The sequence below is a fragment of the Rhinolophus ferrumequinum genome, chromosome 18 (assembly GCF_004115265.2).
Source record: "Rhinolophus ferrumequinum isolate MPI-CBG mRhiFer1 chromosome 18, mRhiFer1_v1.p, whole genome shotgun sequence".
NCBI classification, from domain to species: Eukaryota; Metazoa; Chordata; class Mammalia; order Chiroptera; family Rhinolophidae; genus Rhinolophus; species Rhinolophus ferrumequinum.
The window spans coordinates 33551679-33574966 of record NC_046301.1 but is presented as its reverse complement, the minus strand read 5'-3'; the positions used below and the strand labels follow the sequence as shown (position 1 = coordinate 33574966).

The following is a 23288-nucleotide window of genomic DNA, read 5'->3' as shown; positions in this document are numbered from 1 at the left end:
AATATTTAGTTAATCAAAAAGAAGACAGAAAAAGAGGGAAAACGAAACAATGAATGGGACAAATAGACAACAAAGAAGATGATAGATTTAAACCTAGCCATATGAATAACCATATTGAAAGTAAGTGTTCCAAATAACCCAAAAGCAGAGCTTGTAAAAAAGCAAGATGCAACTTTATGGTGCCTAGAAGAAAACCACTTTAAATATAGATACATATAGTTTAAAAACTAAAGTAAAAAGATATAGAAAGTTATAAATACTAGATTTAGATAATACAAATCTAAAGAAAGTGAAAGTGGCTATATTAATATCAAGACAAAATAGATGCCAGAAAAGAATATTACCAAAGATGAGAAAAAGTCATAATGATAATGAGGTCAGTTCATCAACAACAAATAAAAATCCTAAACATTTATGTACCTATTAACAGAGCTACAAAATACATGAAGCAAAAAATTGATAGATCAACAAGAAGAAATAAATCCAGAATTACAGTCATAGATTTCAATATCCCTCTCTCAGTAATTGATAGAACAAGGAGACAGAAAATCAGTAAGAGTATAGAAAACTTGAACACTATCAACCAACTTTACCTAATAAATATTTATAGACAACTCACTTAACAGCAATAAAATACATTCTTTTCTAATATTCATGGAACATTTACCAAGATAGACCATATTCTGAGCCATTAAAAAGTGAATTATAAAAGGATTCAAGTCATACAAAGTATGTTCTCTGACCACAATAGAATTAAATGAGAATCGATAACAGAAAGAGCTCGAAAACATCCCTAAATATTTGGAATCTAAATTATACACTTCTGTATAACCCATAGGTCAAGAATAAGAGAGAAATTCAGAATTATTTTGAACATAATGAAACTGAGAATACTACATACCATTTTTTGTGTGTGAGATTCTGCTAAAGCAGTGCTTAGGGGAGATTTATAGTACTAAATACCTATATTAGAAAAAAAGAAAAGTATCACATCAATAATCTCAGCTTCCACCTTAAGTAACTAGAAAAAGAAGAGTAAATTAAATTCGAGGTAAGTAGATGAATTAAAATAATACAGACCAAAGAGAAATCAATGAAATATACAACAGAAAACCAATAGATAAAATCAATGAAACCAAAAGGTAGTTTTTTAAACAGATTAATAAAATTGATAAATCTCCAGCCAGGCTGACTAAGGAAAAAAAAGAAAAATGACACAAATATGTTCAACAGCATTAATCATTATGGAAATGCAAAATACAACCATAAGAAGATATCATTATACTTCTATTATAATACTAAACTTCAAAAGACTGTCCATAGCAATTATTCGTGAGTATATGGAGCAACTGGAACTCAAACACTGCTGGTGGGCATATAAAATGATACAAACACTTTGGAAAACAGTTTGGCAGTTACTTAAAAGGTTAAACATATATGATCTAGTCATTCCATTCCGGGGCGTTTCCTCAGGAGAAATTAAAGCATATGTCCACACAAAGATTAGTACACAAAATTAATAACAGCTTTATTTGTAATAGTCCAAAACTGGAAATAACATGAATGTTCATCAGTAGGTGAATGGATAATCAAAGTGTGGTATGTTCATGCACATAGAGTACTACTCAGCAACAATAAGAATGAACTATTAATTAATACATGCTACAACATCAGTGAATCTCAATGGTGCCGAATATAAGAAGCCAGACCCAAAAAAGAGTACATACTGTATGATTCCATTTATTAAACACATTCTAGAAAATACAAACTCATCTATAATGACAGAAAGCAGGTCAGTGGTTGCCTAGAGAAAGGGAACAAAGAGAGGGTTAAGAGGGAAGGATTACAATGAGGAAACTTGGGGGAAAGAGGAATATGTTCATTTTCCTGAATATGGTGATGGCTGCCCAGGGGTATACATACATAAGTCAAAACTTATCAAACTGTACACTTTATATGCAATTCATTCTATGTCAACTATACCTCAATTAAGCTGCTTAAAAGATTAATGAACAAATAAGAATAAATACATAATTAAATCAAAGGTTTGTTTCTTACCAGTCATTCACACTAATCAAGATAGGAAACGCTAATTTATCTGGGTCTTAATGAAAACATCAGTGAAAGCAAAGAAGATCCATTTGAATTTATTTTGTTTTGTCTAAAATTAACCTAAAATATACTATATGGTTTGTTTTCTAGAAACTCATTAAGAAAACAAGATACTGTGTTTCCAACAAATTACTTACAATAAAAAAAAATCAATATAGGACTTTCTCTTGCCCAGTATCTGTATTAATTCTCTATCTATGATCATTCTAATTCTAGTTTTGAGATTCATTCTGCACAGTGTAAATTTTGATGCACTTTGGTCTTACATTTTACACAATCAAATGAGACTATATGTATACAAGTGAAGCTCTTTTTACTTGTGGTTCAGATTAAACAGGATTGAGCATTTCTGGCCACTTAATGCCCAAACCCTACAGAAGCAAAGGTTACACTGTGGTAACTTGTTCCCTGGGAGCTGTACCCAATACATGCTATGGTCCTAATTTGTTCCAGCTACAGTTGTAATTCCACTCTGAAATCCAGTGTGTGAAAAATGGGAAAAGATTAGGCTGCTGGAGAGAGGGATAAAGTAAGGTACATCTGGTTTTAGGATTTTTATTTCAAACAAAATAAAAAATTGCATGACATTCTTGACATTACTTTTTTGAATCCTGCTCATTTCCCAAGGGAGAAAATAAATCCCTTTTCCTGCCTTGTAATCTTTCCATCTGCATAGAGTAAAAATATTTTTAAACTGAAGTAATTAGGCCAGTGCCATCTTAACATGTGAAGTCTTTGGAACATATAATACACTTAAAACAAGTTCATGTTTATCTTGCTCAAATACCTTATAAAAATTTACCATGACCAAGACTTCAGTTGGTCTGTAAATTGATGTGTCATACATGTTTACACATTTTTTAAATGTGTATCTTCAACATTTCATGCCTTGTACTCTTCCTCATAAATATCCTTTGTTTCAAAACACTTTTCAGAACTGTCACAAAAATTATGCTCACATTGTGTGTCTTTACAGATTTGCTTTATCTGCATAAAGGTGTTCTCTAATTGTTTTATATCCACATTTATGTAGTTGTCTCTCTTCACCCCAAAACATTGAAAGAGAAGCAGTGTGGTAAAGAGCTCACAGGCTTTGAAATCAAAGCACCTGGGCTCCACCCCACACTTAGCTCCGACCTTGGGCTCTGTTACTAACCTCTCTCTGCCTTTTTCTTCAAGCAGTACGTAAGGATGATAATATTCATAGCACTGCTCCGAGGATTATTAATTAAGGGACCAGGGTAAAGCTCTTAGCCAAGGGCCCAGCACATAGTGAGCACTGAAAACAAAAACAAAAACAAAACAAAAACAAACAGGATTTACCTTTGAACAGCAAAATGATTATTCGAGGTGATCAAAAAATACAGCGAATGTTTAAATTTTAAAAAATTTATTACAGTAAAAGACACATTGCCATTAATCCCCCTCAACATACTCCTCCTCACTTCAAACACACTTGCCCAGTCATCCTTGCCACTTGCTGGAAGTCCTGTTCTGGAAGTCCTCTTTCGTGATTATCTTTACTTCATCCTCCATCATGACAATACTCCGTGTCACACATCACTTCTGGTATGGCAATTTCTGACAAATAAAAACATTACGGTGTGTCCTCATCCACCTTATTCACCAGATCTGGCACAGTGCAACTTCTGGCTCTTCCCCAAAGTCAAAATGATCCAGGACATGGAGGCAGCCAGGACAGTGCAACTAAAGACACTCACGAAAGAGGACTTGCAGAACTGCTTCAAAAAGTGGCAAGAACGGTGGGATAAGTGTGTTCAAAACGAGGGGGAGTATTTTCAAGGATATGAATGGCAATGTGTCTTTTACTGTAATAATTTTTTTTATTTAAACATCAACCGTGTTGTTTGATCACGTCTCGTAAATTATCCCATTACAGAGTAAGATGACTAGAATGTATCCTAGCAGAAGTGAAATATTTAAGAATTACCATTTAACTCAAAGGAATGTTTCTTAGAAAGGCAGAGAAAGCCTAAAAAGAATAATATAATTAAAGTGAAAAGACCTAGTTTAAATTCCAACTTTGGTATGTTAATCATATAACTAGTTCTCGTTGGTTATTGTATTCTTTTTTTTTTGTCTTTTATATTTTTTTATTATTTACACAAAGTTTTGTGCAACAAAATAAAAAGAGTACAGGGAAAGTGTCTTAGTTATTACCAATTACAGGAGCCAGTAAGAGAAGGCCAGAAAATTATAAGTATGTAAAGTGAACATATTCCCTCTCTATAGGCCAGAAATTTTGCTTCCAGGCATATAACCAATATAAATATGTGCACAGATTCATCAAAAAACATGTTCTAAAATACTCTTGATAGCACTATTCTTATTAGCTCCAAACTGGAAACTATTCAAAACCCATCAATGGTACAATGAATAAACTGTGATATTTACCCAGTTGCATACCATACAGCTATGAGAATGAACCTTCTACAACTATGTGCCACAATATGAACAAATCTCAGAAGCATAGTGTTGAACAAGAGAGATGTACATACTCTTCTGTCTCTGGCTTTGCTCACTCAATATTATGTTTGTGAGATTCCATTTACATAAAGTAATTGAAATTCTACAATAAATGCTTCTGGGCCAAATGCACAACATTTCAGGTTATTGTATTCTAACTGTCCCTAGTCTATAAAACGGACATGACCTACAAATGGTAAATGCTTGGTGAATATGTACGGAGAGATTCAATCAAAGATATTGTGTACAGTAGTGTTTTCTAGACTTTTATATGATAGAATAAGATCCCTTTCACTTTGAGGACAAGCCATAAAATTGAGTGCTATTTCTCAATACATCAGTCACTGATAGTTATGTATTTCTCTCTAAGGGTAAACATATGTAGCAAATGTGACTCCACAGGGCATTAGTGGCATTAGAACCTGAACTGCAAAGTTGAAAGCTCATGAGACTCCAAGAGCAGTTAGAGACCCAATGATCACCTTACATCCGTTACAGAAAACCGGAGCTAAAAAGCTCCATGCAGTTGACCACTGAAAATATCTTGAATTTGCTTTTTTATTCCCCCCAATCAAAATGTCATTGCCCCTGATGTTCACAGTCCTTCAAAGATTATTTTATTTATTTCACAGGTCTCCTGTTATGGCTGGAGGTCTCTTTGCTGTGGACCGAAAATGGTTTTGGGAGTTAGGTGGCTATGATCCAGGTTTAGAAATCTGGGGAGGAGAACAGTACGAAATCTCTTTTAAGGTAAGCCACCAAGACCCTCTTCATACTATGTCTACATAATTTTGATGATTCTGATAGAATGTCATCATTTTATTTTGTGACCTGTGTTGTGAGGTAGCAAAAATAGACATATCAACCTCCAAAGTCAGCTTTTGGATGAGAGAAGCTACTTCCTTCTGATGTTTCAGAGAGACGTAGCCATGCCATGAAAGAAATGCATAAAAGAAATAATTCAAAATCCCTTTTACAAGTAGGAAACTTGCTGTGCTAGCAAGACCTACTACTCCACTGACAAGTGTGATCCTTCTGAAGCACTTAAAACATATGCATAGAAGAATTAGATGAAAGAAATCAAATTTAGAGGAGCTTTTTCCCTTTGTATTTGTTCTAGAAATGGTAGTTCACATAACCAGTTATCCCAAATTTTCAATAACAGAAGAGTAATTTTAAAATATAAATGACAAATTAAAGCAGTTTTAATATAATTGCAAAATAAGCATAAATTTTAACATTTTTATCTGAAATTCCCCAGGTCTCTACTTGCTTTGACTGTAAATACGCAGTAAAATTATGTACTTTATCATATGTATGTATACAATAGAATCTGAAATTTCAGGATTTATAAATGAAAAAAGTTTACCACAACATGTGAAGATCATATAAGAAAATCAAAATAAACTGGAATACAAAATATTGTACTCCAAACCTCCAAGCTGTTTTTAAAAAAATCTATTTTCTTTTTTTACTTTATCATTGTCACTACTTATATAGAAGACAGACTGATTCTTGAAGATTTATTATATAGAAATCTCTTACTGAATATATCAGCTTTTCCTAATTGCTTCCATTATGAAATCAAAACAATTGTTGCTGAGGGGGGGGGAAATGTATCCTGAATAATGAAAGTCAAACTTAAGAATCCAGCTAAACTTTTTGAATTGATGTATAAAAAGAAAATGATAAAAACTGATTTTTATAGAACTGTAATAGCTATAGCCAATGTGTTACAGAAATGGTATGTTATCCTCAGAGGATTATAAAATAAATATTCCCAAAGAGATACTCAGGAGGCATGATTGCAGGCTTCAGGACATCTAGAATTTTCCATCTCACTATGCTGGCAGTAATCCTTGAAATACCATTTATTAAATTAGTGTTTTTTTTCCACCCTCATTCAAACACATCTAATATCACATCTGAGGTACTTTTTTTTTCTTAACCTTTTTATAAATACGTGGTTTAAAATCCTTGAATTTACCAATGTCTTTTGGGTCCCTATTGTTATAGCTGCACACTTGTCACATTATATATGGCAAAAAGTAATAATAATAGAAGTAATAATGATAAAAATAGCATCTACTGCATTTACCTAGTGGTAGGAGCCAGATGCTGAGCTAAGTGCTTTATATGCTTTATGTAATTTAAAATCACAACTCTAAGAGGTATTATTCCATTTTACATATGAAAAAACTAAGACTTAAAGTTTAAAAGATTTTAGATTTAAAAGTGTTTAAGTCTTTTTCCGATTACAGTTGATATTCAATATTATTTTGTATTAGTTTCAGGTGTAGAGTATCGTGGTTAGATACTTATGTAATTTATGAAGTGGTCCCCCCGATAAGTCTATTACCCATCTGACACTGTACACAGTTATTACAACATTATAGACTATATTCCCTATGCTGTGCTTTACATCCCCGTGAGTATTTTGTAACTACCAATTGGTACTTCTTAATCTCTTCACCTTTTCCACCCAGCCCTCCAACCACCCTCCCCTCTGACAGCCATCAGTTTATCCCTTAGGGACTAAAACACTCCATTTCTACTTAATTGCAGAGAAGCAGAAACATGAAATTCTCTGACACCCAAATCATATCTACCAGCAGCATTCTAGAGTTCACTGATCTCTACCTAATGGCTGTTCTCATTGCACAGAGGCAGGTATCTTCATTATACCGTTTCCCCAAAAATAAAACCTAGCTGGACCATCAGCTCTAATGCGTCTTTGGAGCAAAAATTAATATAAGACCCAGTTTTATTTTAGTATAATATAAGACCAGGTCTTACATTAATTTTTGCTCCAAAAGACGCATTAGAGCTGATGGTCTGGCGAGGTCTTATTTTCGGGGAAGCACGGTAGTCTAATAGCAAAGTAGCAAACTCTCCGCTGACCCTGGCAAAATACCACTGATTGCCAGATATTACCCAAAGCTGGGTGCAAAGTTTACAGAAATACCTTCAATTGGAAGAACAAAATATTGCATTTGACTGCAGCAATTTTATTTTTATTTTACCTTTAAAGATAAACATTTTTATTTTATCTTTAGATTAAAGATAAAAATGGCATTGCTATATTTGTACTATCATCAGCATTCAAGGGATACTTTTTACTTGTACAGTTTAAGAGATTGTTTTCCTCAACTCTCTTAATTCATGAATTCTTTAAATTTAAAATATTATTTCAAAAAATTTCGACTAAGCAGAAGAAGCCTGGTTTTGAGTAATGAACTAGATGATGGATAAAATTGCTATTGAATGTCTGGCGAGTTTGCAGAATATACATTTGCATTCTAAATCACAAAAGTATTTCTTTAGACCAACGTAAACTTACATCTCTCACTTCTCTGTCACTCATATGTATCACATCTCTTCTGCATGACCTGAGATTTTATTGCCCCATTTCCAATTTTTTCCTTATCTGTCATTCTGAAGGATATAATTGGAATGCAGACCTGTCAGCTTTGTCTAGAAACCATGGCAACAGCACTGGAAGTTCAGGACTAAATTGCCCTAGGTTGTTTGGTTGGAATGACAGATTCTTTGGTGACAGTTATGTCTTACAGGGTCCCATTTCTGATATATCCCTTCATTCTTCTCGCTATTGTGTGATGACCTTGGGGTTCCTGTCCCTCCCTATTAGTATTTGTAACAAGAGGGGGACAAACTTAAACAGGCTTTGGTAGAATTTGCATTGAGGCAAGAATTCTCTCTGTGTGAAAAGAATTAAAAGAATTGTACACACATATCTCAGTTAAATGGTATTAAATAATACCATTGAAAATAAAAGAGAAAAGTCAAATGTCTGTATTTTTCGACATATTCCATAAATTGTGATTAAGTTTGCAATGTAAAGCACTGTAAGATATGCACTGGTCGGCACTTAAGGTTTGGGAAATATGTGTGGATAACTGAGAATTCACTAGTCTATTTCACACCATGATATAGAAATTGTTTTAAGTCTAGGGCTTAAATGCTCTAATTCAAAAGATTTCTGTCTATGGTCGTTATCAGGCATCTTTGCTAGCTGTTTACTTGTCAATCAAAGAATCGTTTCACTAAAGTTAATGGCAAGAGTCCATCACTGAATGAAAATATTTCCAGAAAACTCTGCTTTATGTTTAGGGCTTGGTTTTTAGTCAAACAATGTTTGGCTAAGTTAGTTAAACAATGTTTAGTTAAACAATGTTTTGGTTTGGTAATGTTTGTCCTCAATTCTTTTTATCTGTAAATATCTTTCCTTCCTTTGGCTAATGTCTCATTACATGAGTAGATTTCATGCCCTAACATAAAAACCAACACAGTGTAATTTTCAGAAGTCAGTTGAGGAAAGGATGTCTCTAGAGAAATGATCTGTCTGCTCTGTGCCCAGTCTTTAATACGTGTTAATATGAATCTGAACTCCTATGTGGCCCAGAATTATCCAGCTGTCCTTCAAATGTTGCTAGGTCAGCCAACTGCTGGGGTGGAGAAAGCAGAATTTAGTCAGCCATTCAACAAGCTTTTATTGAGCATCTAATTTATGCCAGGCATTGTTCCAGGTCCTCGATTTGGATTTGCACCTGGAAAAAAAGAGGAAACCAAGACAGACTGCACAGTGTGGCATAAAAGAAATAACCCATATCTTTAAATGTTGTTTACCATTTAAGTTACTGAAATTAATATTAATGAGTGTGATTTTCCAAAGTGCATTTTTACATCCATTGCCCAAAGATAAAAGTCCAAATGTTAGCCTTTTCAAAAGATCTGTCCTTCTGAGAAAATAAAAGTGAGCAATACGCTTTAATTAAGCACCACAAGGTTTAGAATGAAGCCCAGCAACTGACTGACTCTATTCCACACAATTCTGACTCAGGAGATAAAGTTTAGCTCCAGGTAGAAGAGCACTAACTTTGGTTTGGGCTGCCTTTTCGAGCCCAAACTTATCAACATAGTCCCACATTGATCCAATATTTCTTGGGCCATTTGTAGTCCAGGAAAAGCTCTTGATTACTAACCCAAGCTGCACAGAAACATTTGAAGCTCCAGGTGAAATGAGTTTGGGGACCATATGTCCTAGCGTGAATCCATCAAACGTAGGAGCCCCTTACAGCCTATTTCAAAAACCACTCTTAAATGGATTATAGTACACTGCACAATCACCTTTGTTTTGTGTCTTTGTGCTTCCCATATATTGAGCTAAAGATTCAGACATCTAAGGAAGCTTTAACTTACATCTCACCATCTCTCGGTCCTTATCTGTCATTCATTCATTCCACAGACATTTATTTATTGACTACAATGTGACAAGTCTGGGCTAAGCCCTTGAGATTTAAAGGTAAATGTGAGAAGATTCTCGCTATAGAGGAGCTTACTCTCCAGTCGCAGCCTGAGAATTAATTTGCTGCAGTTACTCATCCTCAGTATTGTCTGGAATATATTTTATTTCCATATTCTGGATATATATGATAGCTATTTTGCCAGCCTCCTTTCCTCTTTTCTTTTTCCTCTTTCAGCTTATCTCCACATTTTATTCATTTGTTACCCGAGTTGCTTTGTTTTCTCCTCCTAAAAGTTCACAGTTGCCCCCAATTACCACATAAATCAAATGAACAGACTGAATCATAAACCATGAAACTTTCCATCAATTACCTGCCTTACCTAACTGTCTGAATCTACCCTGCCAACCACCTGAGCTACTGTCTTCCTTTCCTTCCCAGAAGATGGGAAGTCATATTTCCTTTGTGTACCTATTTATTGCAGAGATTTTAAATAACCAGTCAGACTTTGTTCTGTTCCTGAGAAATTGTTTATCCTTTTGCAAATATTAATCAGAAACCTTCAGCATGAGTCCCTGTACCGTGCGAGCTAGACTCTGCTGAAAAAAGGCAAAAGAAGCCCGTAGGATTAGGTATAATTGAGATGAGTATTTCGCCCATCAATTAAAGGGGGGAAAATCTACATTAAGAATTTCCTCTAAAGTAAAACATATAAATGTACTTTTCTTCACCAGTTTTCTAATGCAAGAGAGACCAAAGCTTTTCCTTCTGCACATGGGTCCACTGACTAGAGTAAAAGTAGAGGTGCATAAACTACGCCCACACTTCATTCTCTATGGGTTCCAGTTTTGGATCTTTTTAAGTTAGAATGAGAACCTAAAGATACTTTGAAGTTATCTTAATGCAGTAATATAATCATTCTGATTTTTTTAGGATTTTATCCAATCTTTTCTTGTTACTTCATCTACATCTAATTTGACAGCAATTTTTTTAACAACAACTCAGTCTTTTAAAATTCCTGGAATTAGTTTTGACATGAACAATAATTCTTTCTCTTTTCATCATTTTAAGTGGTATTTAATTAAATTACATAATTGCAATCTTTTAAAACCAGTATAATCACATTTGGGAAGAAATGCACTGCCTTTGAAGCCAGCGTGTAACTGAACTATTGGGAGCCAAAGATTCCAGGTATATTTAACGTAGCCTGTATTTGGAATGGATTCACCCTAATATGAACACCATTCAATATGTTTACAGAAGGAATAGAGCATGCCCCATCTTTCGTATGTTTTAATACTAATATTAAATTGATTGAGCCGTGATTCAGTCCTTGCTGTCAAAAACTTGCAGTGTAATGAGAGACAGGCAGATCTCAGAGGTGGGTGCACTGCTACCTTTGTGAGGAGGCAAATTCCCACTTGTTCAGGTCAGGTCTAGGGTAAGGCTCTCCCTGCGGTCCTCATCCTTACCCATGTGCCCCAATCATTGACCTGTGTCCAGGGAACCTTCCAGGTACTCAGGATTTGAATGACCAGTGTCATTCCACTCTGGGAAGAGATAAGGGGAACGGTACCAAACCATTTCCCTCTCTTGCTTTTTAGTTGTTACAACGTTTGCCTTCCCCCAGGTCCAATCTTGTGTAGTCTCTGAAGTGAGGGGAAAAAAAAATCAGTCCTAAAATAAGCCTCTGGGATTTCTTTGAATCTTTTCTTTTACTGTGATGTGAGTGGGGAAGAAAATGCTCCTGGAGTAAAAATAGAAGATGGAAAACACGTTGAGCACAACAAAATGAATATTTCAAGTTATAACCTAGCCACACACAAATAAGCGTACACATCTTAAAGGGACTAAAATATGCCTGAGATTTTAATAGACAGCATCTGTTTATTTTTTTATCCTTTTATGACTTATAAAATCTTTACATGAAGCTACCTGCATCCCAAAGTTCTGGCTATTCTATTCTTCCTCTGGTGGTAATAACTATTATTTGGTCCCTTAACAAGAAAAAATAATGAGTTAGCTCTTATAGGTCATTGAATTCAATTTCTTATCTCATTCAACACTAATGCAAGGTAAAAATATAATTTCTATTTTATAATTGCAAAGTCAGGCTTTTACTTAGTTAATATCAAAGCAACAATTAGAATTCGAGTTTGCTCTCAAAACCATTAGCCTAATTTCTCCTAGCTGGAAAAATAGGAGACTTTATGCCATTGGTGAAAAAGTGGTTGCTGTCACTCTCTGAAACCACTTTAAAAAGGAAATGCAGTGTCTTTCTGTCTGATTTTATTAAATATTAGGCTTTCAACTCTTTTTATGATTTAATGTAAAATGTAATGCTTACTGTCTTGAAAATACACTGATTATTCAATAAGAATTGAATATACACAATAGGAACTAATCACTAAGTATAGAAAATTCAGTTCTTAATCAAACAAGAAAATAGCCATCAATTTGAGATTGTCATAGCTTAGTAAACCATATATTCTAAAGCTTAACTTCATTTTGGATCTTCTCAAGAACAAACATGGATTTTATTTATTTGTGCTTCGAAAATTTAAATTAATGAGCACACAATGGAATACACAGATGATATACTGTAAAATTATACACCTGAAACTTATATAATATTATTAACCAGTTACCCCCAATAAATTTAATTTTAAAACATTAATAAGCCCACAAAATTAAAGTTTCCTAAATGGTACATGGCCATCAAAATATTTTTAAGTATACTTACAGTTGGACAATTGAATGTTAAACAATTACAATATAGTCACACTTTTAAAATGGAAAAGAAAGATCTACTCTTAGAGATCATTCCAAACAAAAAAGGAAAACAAGAAACAGGAACAAAGAAAACCTAACTTTATCCTTGACAAATTATCAGCTATCTTACCCTCAGTGTGAAAAGAAAGTGTATAAAGAAAGTGATGGTATGCAATAAAGGCAATGATGTCACAGCAGAGACATGGGAAGATGTAATAATCACAGCTACAAATCACTTTTGAAGTCAGCAGCTTTCCATTTTCCAAAGTAATTGGCACATCCTAAGGTGGGATGGGAACCAACAAACATTTGCTTGAAACAATAGCAATAGGTGTGATTGCTGATTGCCAGAGCTTCCCTGGATTGAATTTGGCACACAAGAGAAGCAGCAAGTGGGAGATTGGGTACAGTTCTGAAAGAGATATTAGACATATCAGCCATATCTGCCGGAAGCAAGCTGTTAGCCAGGCAGAACGGAGGAGAGATACTCAATATTATGAGCAGCTCTTGTAGCAGCCAATTCCAAATGGATGCAGACAAATAAAGGCTAAACTAATTCACTCACACACAAATTTTGTGTTATAAAAGAATACCTACTGCAATTGGTAAGAAGAAATCACCCTATTCAAAGGTGAATAATAGTATTTTTTTTAAATGAAGTAGCCTATAAAAATATACAGAAGGAAAAAAAAAGAAAGGACCAGGAAAAAAAAAAGTCACCAAAATCATGTTGCTGTACGTGCTTATAAAATTTCTTGAAAATGTTAATGAGGTCATTGACTCTCAATAAAACAATATTAAATGCTAAACTTCATGAGATTAGGCAAAACATCAAAAGACAAGACAAAGGGATGAAAAAGAAGCAGCAGCAGTGAGGATATAATGAAAAGAAACAGACAACCATCACTAATGATGGTCATATTGAAAGTAACACAAAGGAGAAGGGATATTCTAAAACTATATAGGGACATAGAGGATATGGTTGAGAAAAAGGAACAAAATGAAATTATCATGAAGAAAGTTAAAAAGTAATAGAGTAAAAAGATATGGAAAGTAAGGAACTCGTTAGTGTTCCCAAGTAAGAAAATTAAAATTAAAATAACATATATTGAAACCTAAGATATACAGCAAAAGCAGTGTTTAGAAGAAGATTCAGATGGGGATGCTTGAAAAGGGGAAGGGAATATAGTCAATAATGTTGTGATAAGTTTACGTGGTGACAAATGATTACTAGAATTAGTGGGGTGATGATCGTACAGTAAAGTATAAAATATCAAATCACTATATTGTATACTTGAAACTAATGTAACCAGTATGAGATTGTATACCAACTATACTTAAATAATTTTTTAAATGTAGATTCTCAAGTTTTTATATCAACAAAAAAGAATGAATAAAAATAATCAAATTAAACATCCAAATCCAGTTTTCAAATGAAAAATAAATAAACCTAAGGGAATAGGATAAAAGATTAATAAATACAAAAATAGAAATTAATGATTTAGAAAACCAAAAACTGATAGTGTAAGAGCTGGTTCTTTACCACCAAAAATAAATAATTAATGAGATATAAATAAATATGGAGACATTAATTAATAAGAAAAATGGTAGACTTACCATTTAAAACAACACAAATACACAAATTCAAATCAATAACAGGGGAAAAAAAACAGGAATTTTTTAGAGAAACATTAAATAATCATAAGAGATTAATTACTCTGCTCAATTCTACGCAACTAAAGATTATAAGTGAAATTGATGATTTTTAACAAAATATAAATAATAAAACTGACCTCCAAAAAGAAAAAAATCTAAACTGACTCTATTCATTTTCTACTGTTACATAACATATTACCACAAACTTAGTGCCTTAAAACAACACAAAACTTTCACACAGTCTCTGAGTCAGAAGTCTAGCGTCTTTCAACATGGCCTCTGAGAAGGATTTCATAGGGCCGAAATCAAATGTTCAGGCAGCTCTGTCCTTACCTGGAAGCTCAACCAGGGAAAGATCTGCTTCCAAGTTGCCTCGGGTTGTTGACACAACCCATTTCTTTGTGGACGTGGGACTGAACCCTGCATTGTCTTGCTGGCTGTAGTCTGGAGATCACTTTCAGCAACTAAAGCCATTCTGAGGTCCTCTCCATGGCACTCACACAACATGGCAGCTTACTTCTTCAAGACCAGAATTTCTCTCACCCTTCAAATCTTCATATCTCATCTTTCAGGAAGGGCCAGGTACCTTTGTTAGACCTCACCTGTTAAGTTAGACCTTTACAGGATAGTCTCCCTTTTGAATAACTCAAATCCAACTAAGTTGAGACCATAATTATATTTGCAAAATCCCTTCATCTTTGTCACATAATGTCACCTAATCACAGATGTGAAATCTATCATATTCAGCCTCTCCCACATTCAAAGGGAAGAGATTGTACACGGCCATGTACCCCACGGTATGCGAATTTGGGGGACATCTCAGAATACTGCCTACCATGCTGCTCAATGACCATACAAGAAATAGAGAAAATTGTCAAAAAGCTGTCCCCCCCAAAAGAATAGAGTATCAACCCCGATCAGTTTCTGGCAAACCTTTAAAGAAGACGTACTGTAAAGTTTTACAAAAACTGTAATATCAGAAAAGAAGGAAATCTTTCAAATCAGGTTTAAATCTAGCATAGTATTAATAGCAAATTCTGACCACAAGAAGATTTTTTTTAAATACAGACATATTTTACTTATAAATACATTAAAAAATAATAAAAGGTTACACAATAGAATAACTACTCAAAGATTAATACACCAAAAAAAGTGTAGCTTTCATGAATATGTTTTAATATTGAGACATGTAACATAACACATTAACATAATTCACCCTCATAGTAAATTTAAAAAGTTATAGTCATCTCCATAGGTAATATAAAGGCATTTGATAAACTTTGCAATTCACTTTCAAATAAAATACTTAATACTTGGCATGATTAAAATGTTAATATATATTTGTGTAATGGATATCTCTCACTCAAAAGCCATCAGCTAGCTATTGAGAAAACTCAAGAAATATTCCATTAAATTATTACTTAATATTATTCTGGGCATAGTAGGCAATTCAGTTTAGACAAGAGGTAATATAAGATATGGAAAAGTTGGAAAGAGGAGGACATTTTTCAATAATTGCAAAAAGATTATCACCGTATACCTACCTGAGCAATTCAGGGGAACCAATTGAAAAACTACTATAAATGATAAGAAATTCAGTAAATTGCCTGAGTAAAGTGTGTGTGTGTGTGTGTGTGTATAAATATATAGAAAGCAATAGCCTTTATATATACAAATAACAATCCCAAAGGAAAATACCATTTACAATAATAGGGGGAAAAAACAGCTAGGAATAAATTTAAGAAATGTCCTAGACCTCATAAAGAATGATTATAATGCTACTGAGGGACACATGAAAAGACACGAGCACATGAAAACTCATAAAGAAGATAATTCTCCTTAAGCATACTCATAATTTAACACAATCACAATGAAAGTGGTAACATGAAATTTGGGGTGGGGGTTGCTAGACAAAGTGCTTCTAGTTCATAGGCAAAACAGATAAATAGAATAACAAGTTTTAATTAATAACCATTTTCTACTTTCTCCATAGTTATCTGAAAATACAAAAACCTCATCGGGTGTTTAATTTATACTCTAACATAGTCGATTTGCCTCCCTAGAAGGGTACAACTCAATCTCATTTTACAAGTATCCTCTATTTCCCTTGAGCCATCTCTCTCTAAACTATCATGATGATGCTTTGTACAAAGGGTTTTGTTCGAAATAAATTCAGCCTTATAAACTGTGCTCATTAGAAATCCTTTTTATGGCAAGGATGGTTCTAAAATATTGTATATGCCTTCTCGTTGCTTTTATGAGACAGCTATATTAGAAACCTCTCCTTACTTTTGAGCCTGCAAAGTACTTCAAAGTGTAGTTGCATTTTATATCTAAAATGTGACAGAAGCCTTTTTATGGCACACTATATACTTTCAGCTACACAAAGAAATAGCTGGAGTTATTCCTATGGGGTTTTTTTGCCTACAATATTTAGTCTAGGTGACATAAAATAACCATTTTAATTCAACATACCCAGAATTGATCTTCCAAAGAAAATATTAAAATGACATTAAACTCATTCAGAAACTCAAAGATAAACAGAAACAGCTGCTAAATGTCTCACCAGCCAGTCTGAGATTCATTTCAATTACCCAACAAAAGGTACCTCAGGTGTAACAGAGCATTTTCAAGTTAAATTTTATGTCCATTAAATATAAGCCTAGCGGCAAGTCTGAATTCCTCCCAGTTGTTGCTTCCTTTATGTCTGACGACATTTTCCTAATTCCCTGTTTAATTTTATTTTAGCATTTATAGATAGTTGTAAAGGGAGCGAGATATAAAAATTTACACAACATTCAATACCTGTGTTAAGGTCAATTTGACTTCCTATTGAAATATTTTTCTAATATTGAGATTTTTTCCAAATTTTTATATTTGTCATGTTTTCCTAACAAGAAAAATGAAATATTCTATAATCATTCTAATGCTTCTGGTGTATAAATCTATATAAAGCAAGTCAGCTTGCCCCCACCCCATCTCAAAAAATGTTTGTATAGAAAGTAACCAAAAACTCTCCCTACAATTCTCAAGCCTCCATCCACATCCCAATGATAATATTGTAGAAAGCCTCAGAGTGTATACACACATTCACTGTGGAGGTATCAGCACTGCTTTTTATACTCTACATCAAGGTCAACAACCTACAACACACATGGCCAACATAACTCCCTCCTTCTCCCCAACCTGTGAAAATACAATGCCTCCCGTCCCCCTTCACACACACACGTCCACAAACTCGCATGTTGTCAGATGTCCTAACCCCTCTCATAGAGCTCAATATGTCGAAACACAGCAACCGTCCCATGGAGCCGCCGTCATACCAGAAGAAAGACTAGATCATCTGACCACCATTCTTAAGCACCGATTACACATATAAGGGTGCTATGTGTATTACTTAACTTAGTCTTTACAACCTCTTTATGAAGGGGACACATCACTACAACTTTACAGAAGATGAAAATGAGATCAGAAAAGAATAGTAACCCTGCCCAGTTCAAACCCTGGTCCAATTCCTTCCCATTGTTCCATATCACGAAGTATATCAACTTCTCTAGACAAAAAAAATGACATGTAAATGCCATTACAAACCTTTAAGAGCACGCACATTTTTTTAATGAAATTTTTCGTAAGGAATATTGCTAGAAGAATTAATTGCCTACCAGCTGAAGATTAGAAAACCCTTTGCTTCTTTAAAGTTTTTGTTATAATGCTATTCATCTGAGCAGCTTTGGACTGATGTGCTTGTTTCAAAGTATACCCTTGGCATTCCTAGACACTCAAACCTTCGCTGTTCAAAAGAGAGTTGTTGTTTTTTTTTAATGTGGATTCTTTGGCTTAATAGAAGACAGAAACCCAATTCTGTCTAACTTAGAGAAATATGACAGGATGGGGAGGGAAATATGACAGGATACTGCTGTAAAGAACTGAAAAAGTGAAGGAGGAGAATGAGCCTCTGGAAGGCTTGGAAACAGGGCCTTTTCTCTGAATGTCTCACCCCTGCCTCTCTCAGCTTTATTCCTCTGACAAACTCTCCTTCTACCCCTCAGTCTGGCTACCGAAGCTCTCAGGCTTTCATTTTCTGCTTCACCACCAAAGAGGTAATTCCAATTTGATGAAACCTCAAGGAAAGACTCCCAGTAGCCTAGCCTGAGTCGTGTTTCCACCCATGCCATTAAGGAGGTGGTATGATTGACAGCCCAACTCAGGGGCAAAGGAGAATCCCATGTTTGGATATTTCCCTAAAATAAAGGAAGTGGTGGTTCCAATACAGAAAGCCAATTTTTTAAAGTTTTTAAAGAACTTGTATTTATTTTTAGCAGACGGGGAATCCAGAAATGTAGGCAATTAGACACAAAATCTGGAGACATATGGAAATAATGGTAAAAACGCAAACGCTTTGCCTCTAACGTAGCTTCTAAGCTATGGAAGAATGAATTAAGGGAAATAAGGGATTATGTCCTTAACCATAATATTTTACCTAAAGAGGTACTCTTAAAATGTTCAAATCCATTCTTTCCTCTCCAAGACTTAATGTTTTGAATAAACCAGTAAGTGATATATCGGGTTTTCTGTTCCCATCTTCACTCTAATCACTGTTTTAAGATCAGTGTTGTTAAGACTGCTTAGTGTTGCTGCAAATATAAGCACTGCATCTTAAGAGTAGCTAACGCCTGAACAATGTCCCCTCTGAAGCCCTGCTATCCTCACCCAGACCTCTTGAAGCTCATTAACAGCAAAATAGTTTGGGCATGATTTTTTTTTATACTGACATAACAGAGCATTTCTTACTTTGAAAAAATCCTAAGCAGATGGCTCAAGAAAAGAGAGCTTTGCCCTGAGACTAGAAACTACCATATCCTCATTAAAAACTGCTGATACATTTCCCAATTTCTGCTTTTATTATGTGCCGATCAACAAATAGAAAAGGGAGTCAGGAAAGGTCAAAATAAACTTTTCTTTTTTCCTCCTGATCTCAAAGAATAATCTGAAAACCCAAGTTTCTGAGAATAAAGCAAAGCCATGGTGTGTGGGTATAACTTCACATTGTTACCTTTTTAGATCAAGTCAGGCCAAAAGGTGCAGCTTTCATTACATCTAGCCCAGAAAAGGAGCTTAATAACCCACATGGCCCTTTTCAATATCTATTAGGTTGGTGCAAAAGCTCTTGTGGTTTTTGCAATTTTTAACCTTTTAAACCACAGTTACTTTTGCACTAACCTAATACATACCAAAGACTTGTACGTTAACAATTAATATCTTAATTTCTAGTAGATGGTAAAGTGGTTGATTGTCTTGTGTTGAGAAGTTTTTCAAAGGAGGGTAATGAGGACTGGGAATGCAGGATGAGAGTGTGTTTGGGGCAAAAGGACTAGGTGCTAAGACTTGAAAGAGATGAGGGAGTTAGCTATGTGTCTGGAAGAGAATCCCACATGGAGGACACAGCCAGTACAAACGCCCTAAAGTGGGAGGATATCTGGCATGTTGGAGGCATAGAAAAAAAGCCAGAATAGCTCGAGCAGAAGGAGGGAGAGGGAAATAAGTAGGAGATAAGCAGCAGGTTTTGGAACTGAATGCATTAATAAATATTTTTAGAGCATTTAGATCACCGTTTCCATACAGTATTTTGCGCTTCATCTTATACCTAATAGTAGTGTTTCCTTATTATCCTCCTGACAATCAATTTCTTACTAAAAGTAATTTCATATTCTGTGTGACTGGTATAATTATATGATTCCATTCAATTTCACATTCTCTATGTCTAAATTCTAATTTGCGGCTGATATTGAAAGTGATTTAAAAAAAATAAGGCAAACATTCAATTATTTAGTCAATTTGAACTACATTAAGAAAAAAATGCTCTGTGCTCACTCATGGGTAAAGTAATGTTGCTTTAAAATATTTACATTGTTAAAAGAAGATGCATTATTTGTGAATCTAAAACATTTCTCCAAGAATTGGATACTTAAGTATGGCAATGCCATAGAGTTCTTTTTTTTTTTCAGAATATCATCACATCACACTAACAAGGAAATGTCTTTTAAAAATATAAACCACATCTTTCAGAAAAAATATAGGCTTTGATAAATGCCACAACAATTGTGCTTTCCTAAAGAATGCTGTTACCTAAATACCTCTCTAGTGTGTCAGTATATGGATGCATCTACTGAAATAGGCATTAGAAAACTGAAAAAAATAGACATGCGTGGTCATATCCGTGGTATAGAAACAAGAACAATCTATGATTAGGGACCGTTAACTTGGTGTGCTGGTATGGTGAAAGCAAGTTGGTCCTGAGGTTCTAAGAAGCAACACTAAATCAGAAAGTCCATAGGACCCTTACCTAAGTGGGAATATAAGTATAATTGAAATAGGAGGTGATCATACTCAACTGCTCAACAAACATTTATTGAATATCTATTATGTGCTAAACCCTTAAAAAGTAGCTGGAAATACAATAATGAATAAAATAGTCATGGAAATTATAGCCTAGTGAGGGGAGATAAACCCTGAGCAAATCATTACAAGGGTGGCCGGTGAGATCAGTTGGTCAGAGCATGATGCTTGTAACACTAGGGTTGCTGGTTCAATCCCCGCATGGGCCAGTGTGAGCTGTGCCCCCCACAACTAGATGGAAACAACTACTTGGAGCAGATGGATTCTGGAAAAACACACTTAAAATAAATTTTTAAAAAGTTTTTAAAAAATCATTACACAAACACACATGTAAGTCACTTAATTACAGTTGTCGTAAGTACTGTCTCCACTTGACAGAAAACTCCATGTGCTCAGAACTTTAAATTGCTCGCACGTTAGAGCTCCATCATGGTGAACAGTGCCTAGCATATAGTAAGCGCTCACTACATATTTGTTAACTCAATTAATGAATTATGTGAGAGTCATGGAATGGGAAGGGAGTATAACACAGGAGTCCTACGCAAAATTAGGGGCTCAGTTATGATGGGGAAGCTGAAATCTAGAAATTAAATAGGAAAAAGGAAAGAAGGGAAGGGGGAAAGAGGGAGGTGAGAATTTCCTTTTAGAGAGAACAATTTATAGCAGCAAGCCCTGAGGAGGGAAATTTGGTGTTTCCTAACAAATTAGAAATAGCCTGGGGTGGTGGGGGTGGAGGGGGTTGGTTAGGACAGGAGACGGTGATTGACAGACACATAAGCAAAGGCCAGATAATACAAGGCCTTGGAAACTTTGGGGAGGAGTTGTAGCTTTACCCTAACAGCAATAGAGAAAACCACTGAAGGATTTTAAATCAGGGCATGCTATAGTCAGATTTATGTTTGTAAGCGATCCCAGTGGCAATTTAGAGAAACAAACCCTAGGACTCCATAGTTCTTGAATTAAAATTGAATTTACCATTAAAAAATCTGGACATAGGTTCCTGAATTTGACTTTGGCTATAAAGAAAAATTTCCGATGGGAATAATTTTAAGAATTAGGAGTAGGTTATGAATAGAAAACATGAATTTTGATTCATTGGAGATGGTGGTAGGCAAAATTCTAAGATGACCCTCCTCCTTGGTTAACTACCATGATTATGTTACATTACAGGGCAAAAGAGATTTAGCAAATATGATTAGGTTACTAGTACCTCTTTAAGCAAATATGATTAGGTTACTAGTACCTCTTTAAGATAGGGTGGTGATCCTGGTGGGCCTACCATAATCACATGAGCCATTTAAAAGCAAAGAGTTTTCTCTGGCTGGTAACAAAATCATAGAGATTTGAAGCGTAAATAAGGATTCTATGTGAGGGAGGTTAATCATTGCTAAGGCAAAGAGTTCAGAGCGCAAGGAGCTAAGAATGGGCTCTAAGTGTCTGGTCATCAGCCAGCAAGAAAATGGGGGTTGGGGTCCCCAGTCCTACAACTGCAAGGGACTAAATTCTGCCAACAATCTAAGTGAGCCCAGAAGGAGATTTTTTTCCCCAGCGGCTCCAGAAAAGAGCGCAGCCCAGCCACCACCCAGGCTTTAGCCTCTGAGCTCTAGGCAGAGAATCCAGCTAATCTCGCATAAACTTTTGACCCACAGAACCATGAGATCATAAATGAGTGTTGTTTAAAGCTATTAAGTTTGTGGTAATTAGTTACACACCAATAGAAAACTGATGCCGAGATCTTCAAGCCTGTATTAGAGTGAACCTCTGAAAAGAATTAGTTAAAATTTCTGTGTGTCTGTTAGGTCATTTTGTCAAATCTTAGAAAGGAAAGCAATGATGATTTATTTAACTTTCCATTGTGGCAATCCTCACCCTGGGGAAATCTCTCATGAGACATATTTAGTCCACTTCTGCCTACTTTCTAAATATTCTAGCAGACAACATAAACCGGGGGGAAAAAAATAGATTAAGACCAGAAAATGTAAGTTATTGCCCCAGGCTTTGACCCTATACCTTGCCCTTATTTGTCACCATCCCCTAGTCCTGCAGGAGAGACTGGCCACCTCCACCAACTAAGGAACGTAATATGGTCACCTTTTTCATGAAAAATAAATGCCTGTATCAACAAATCACTGTCCTTCAGCTGCAGGCGATAAGAAGGCTTCTTTGCCTCGACACTTGCTCACCTTTGACCAATCAGCACTGACATGTGATTGTACACAGGACTATCTAACATTCTCTGCCCTCCCATTGCCTACCATTTCATCTGTTGTTGAATTATTTCAAGTTTTACTTCTTTAAAATGCAGAGATAATAAATGAAAATTATCTCTCAAATAATTACCTCCACGGTATTGTTTTTTAAAGGAAAAAAAAGATTATGAAAGAGGATCAACTGCTGTCACAATCCCAAAACCTTAATAACATCAGTAGAGTTCCTCTATGGCTCCTGTCACAATTTGACCCAGGTTGGGAGAGGAGCGTGCTCTACTCCATCTGGTTTTTCAGGGACCCAGGCCCCCCATTTATTTAGTGAGGCCACCATCTTACAGGGTGTCAGACTCCTCCTCTGGATCTTCTGCAATCGGTCAGGCGCTGAGGGAAG

General features: G+C 35.1%; 1 protein-coding gene across 1 annotated transcript in view; it reads left to right on the top strand.

Annotated features, from left to right (window-relative positions):
* The window catches only part of GALNTL6 (polypeptide N-acetylgalactosaminyltransferase like 6), a 560225-nt gene that overhangs the window by 459436 nt on the left and 77501 nt on the right, over nucleotides 1-23288 (top strand). Inside the window, exon 5 of the mRNA XM_033135418.1 lies at nucleotides 5232-5349. Within this exon, the coding sequence (XP_032991309.1) occupies nucleotides 5232-5349 (118 nt within the window). The remainder of the gene's footprint in view (nucleotides 1-5231; nucleotides 5350-23288) is intronic.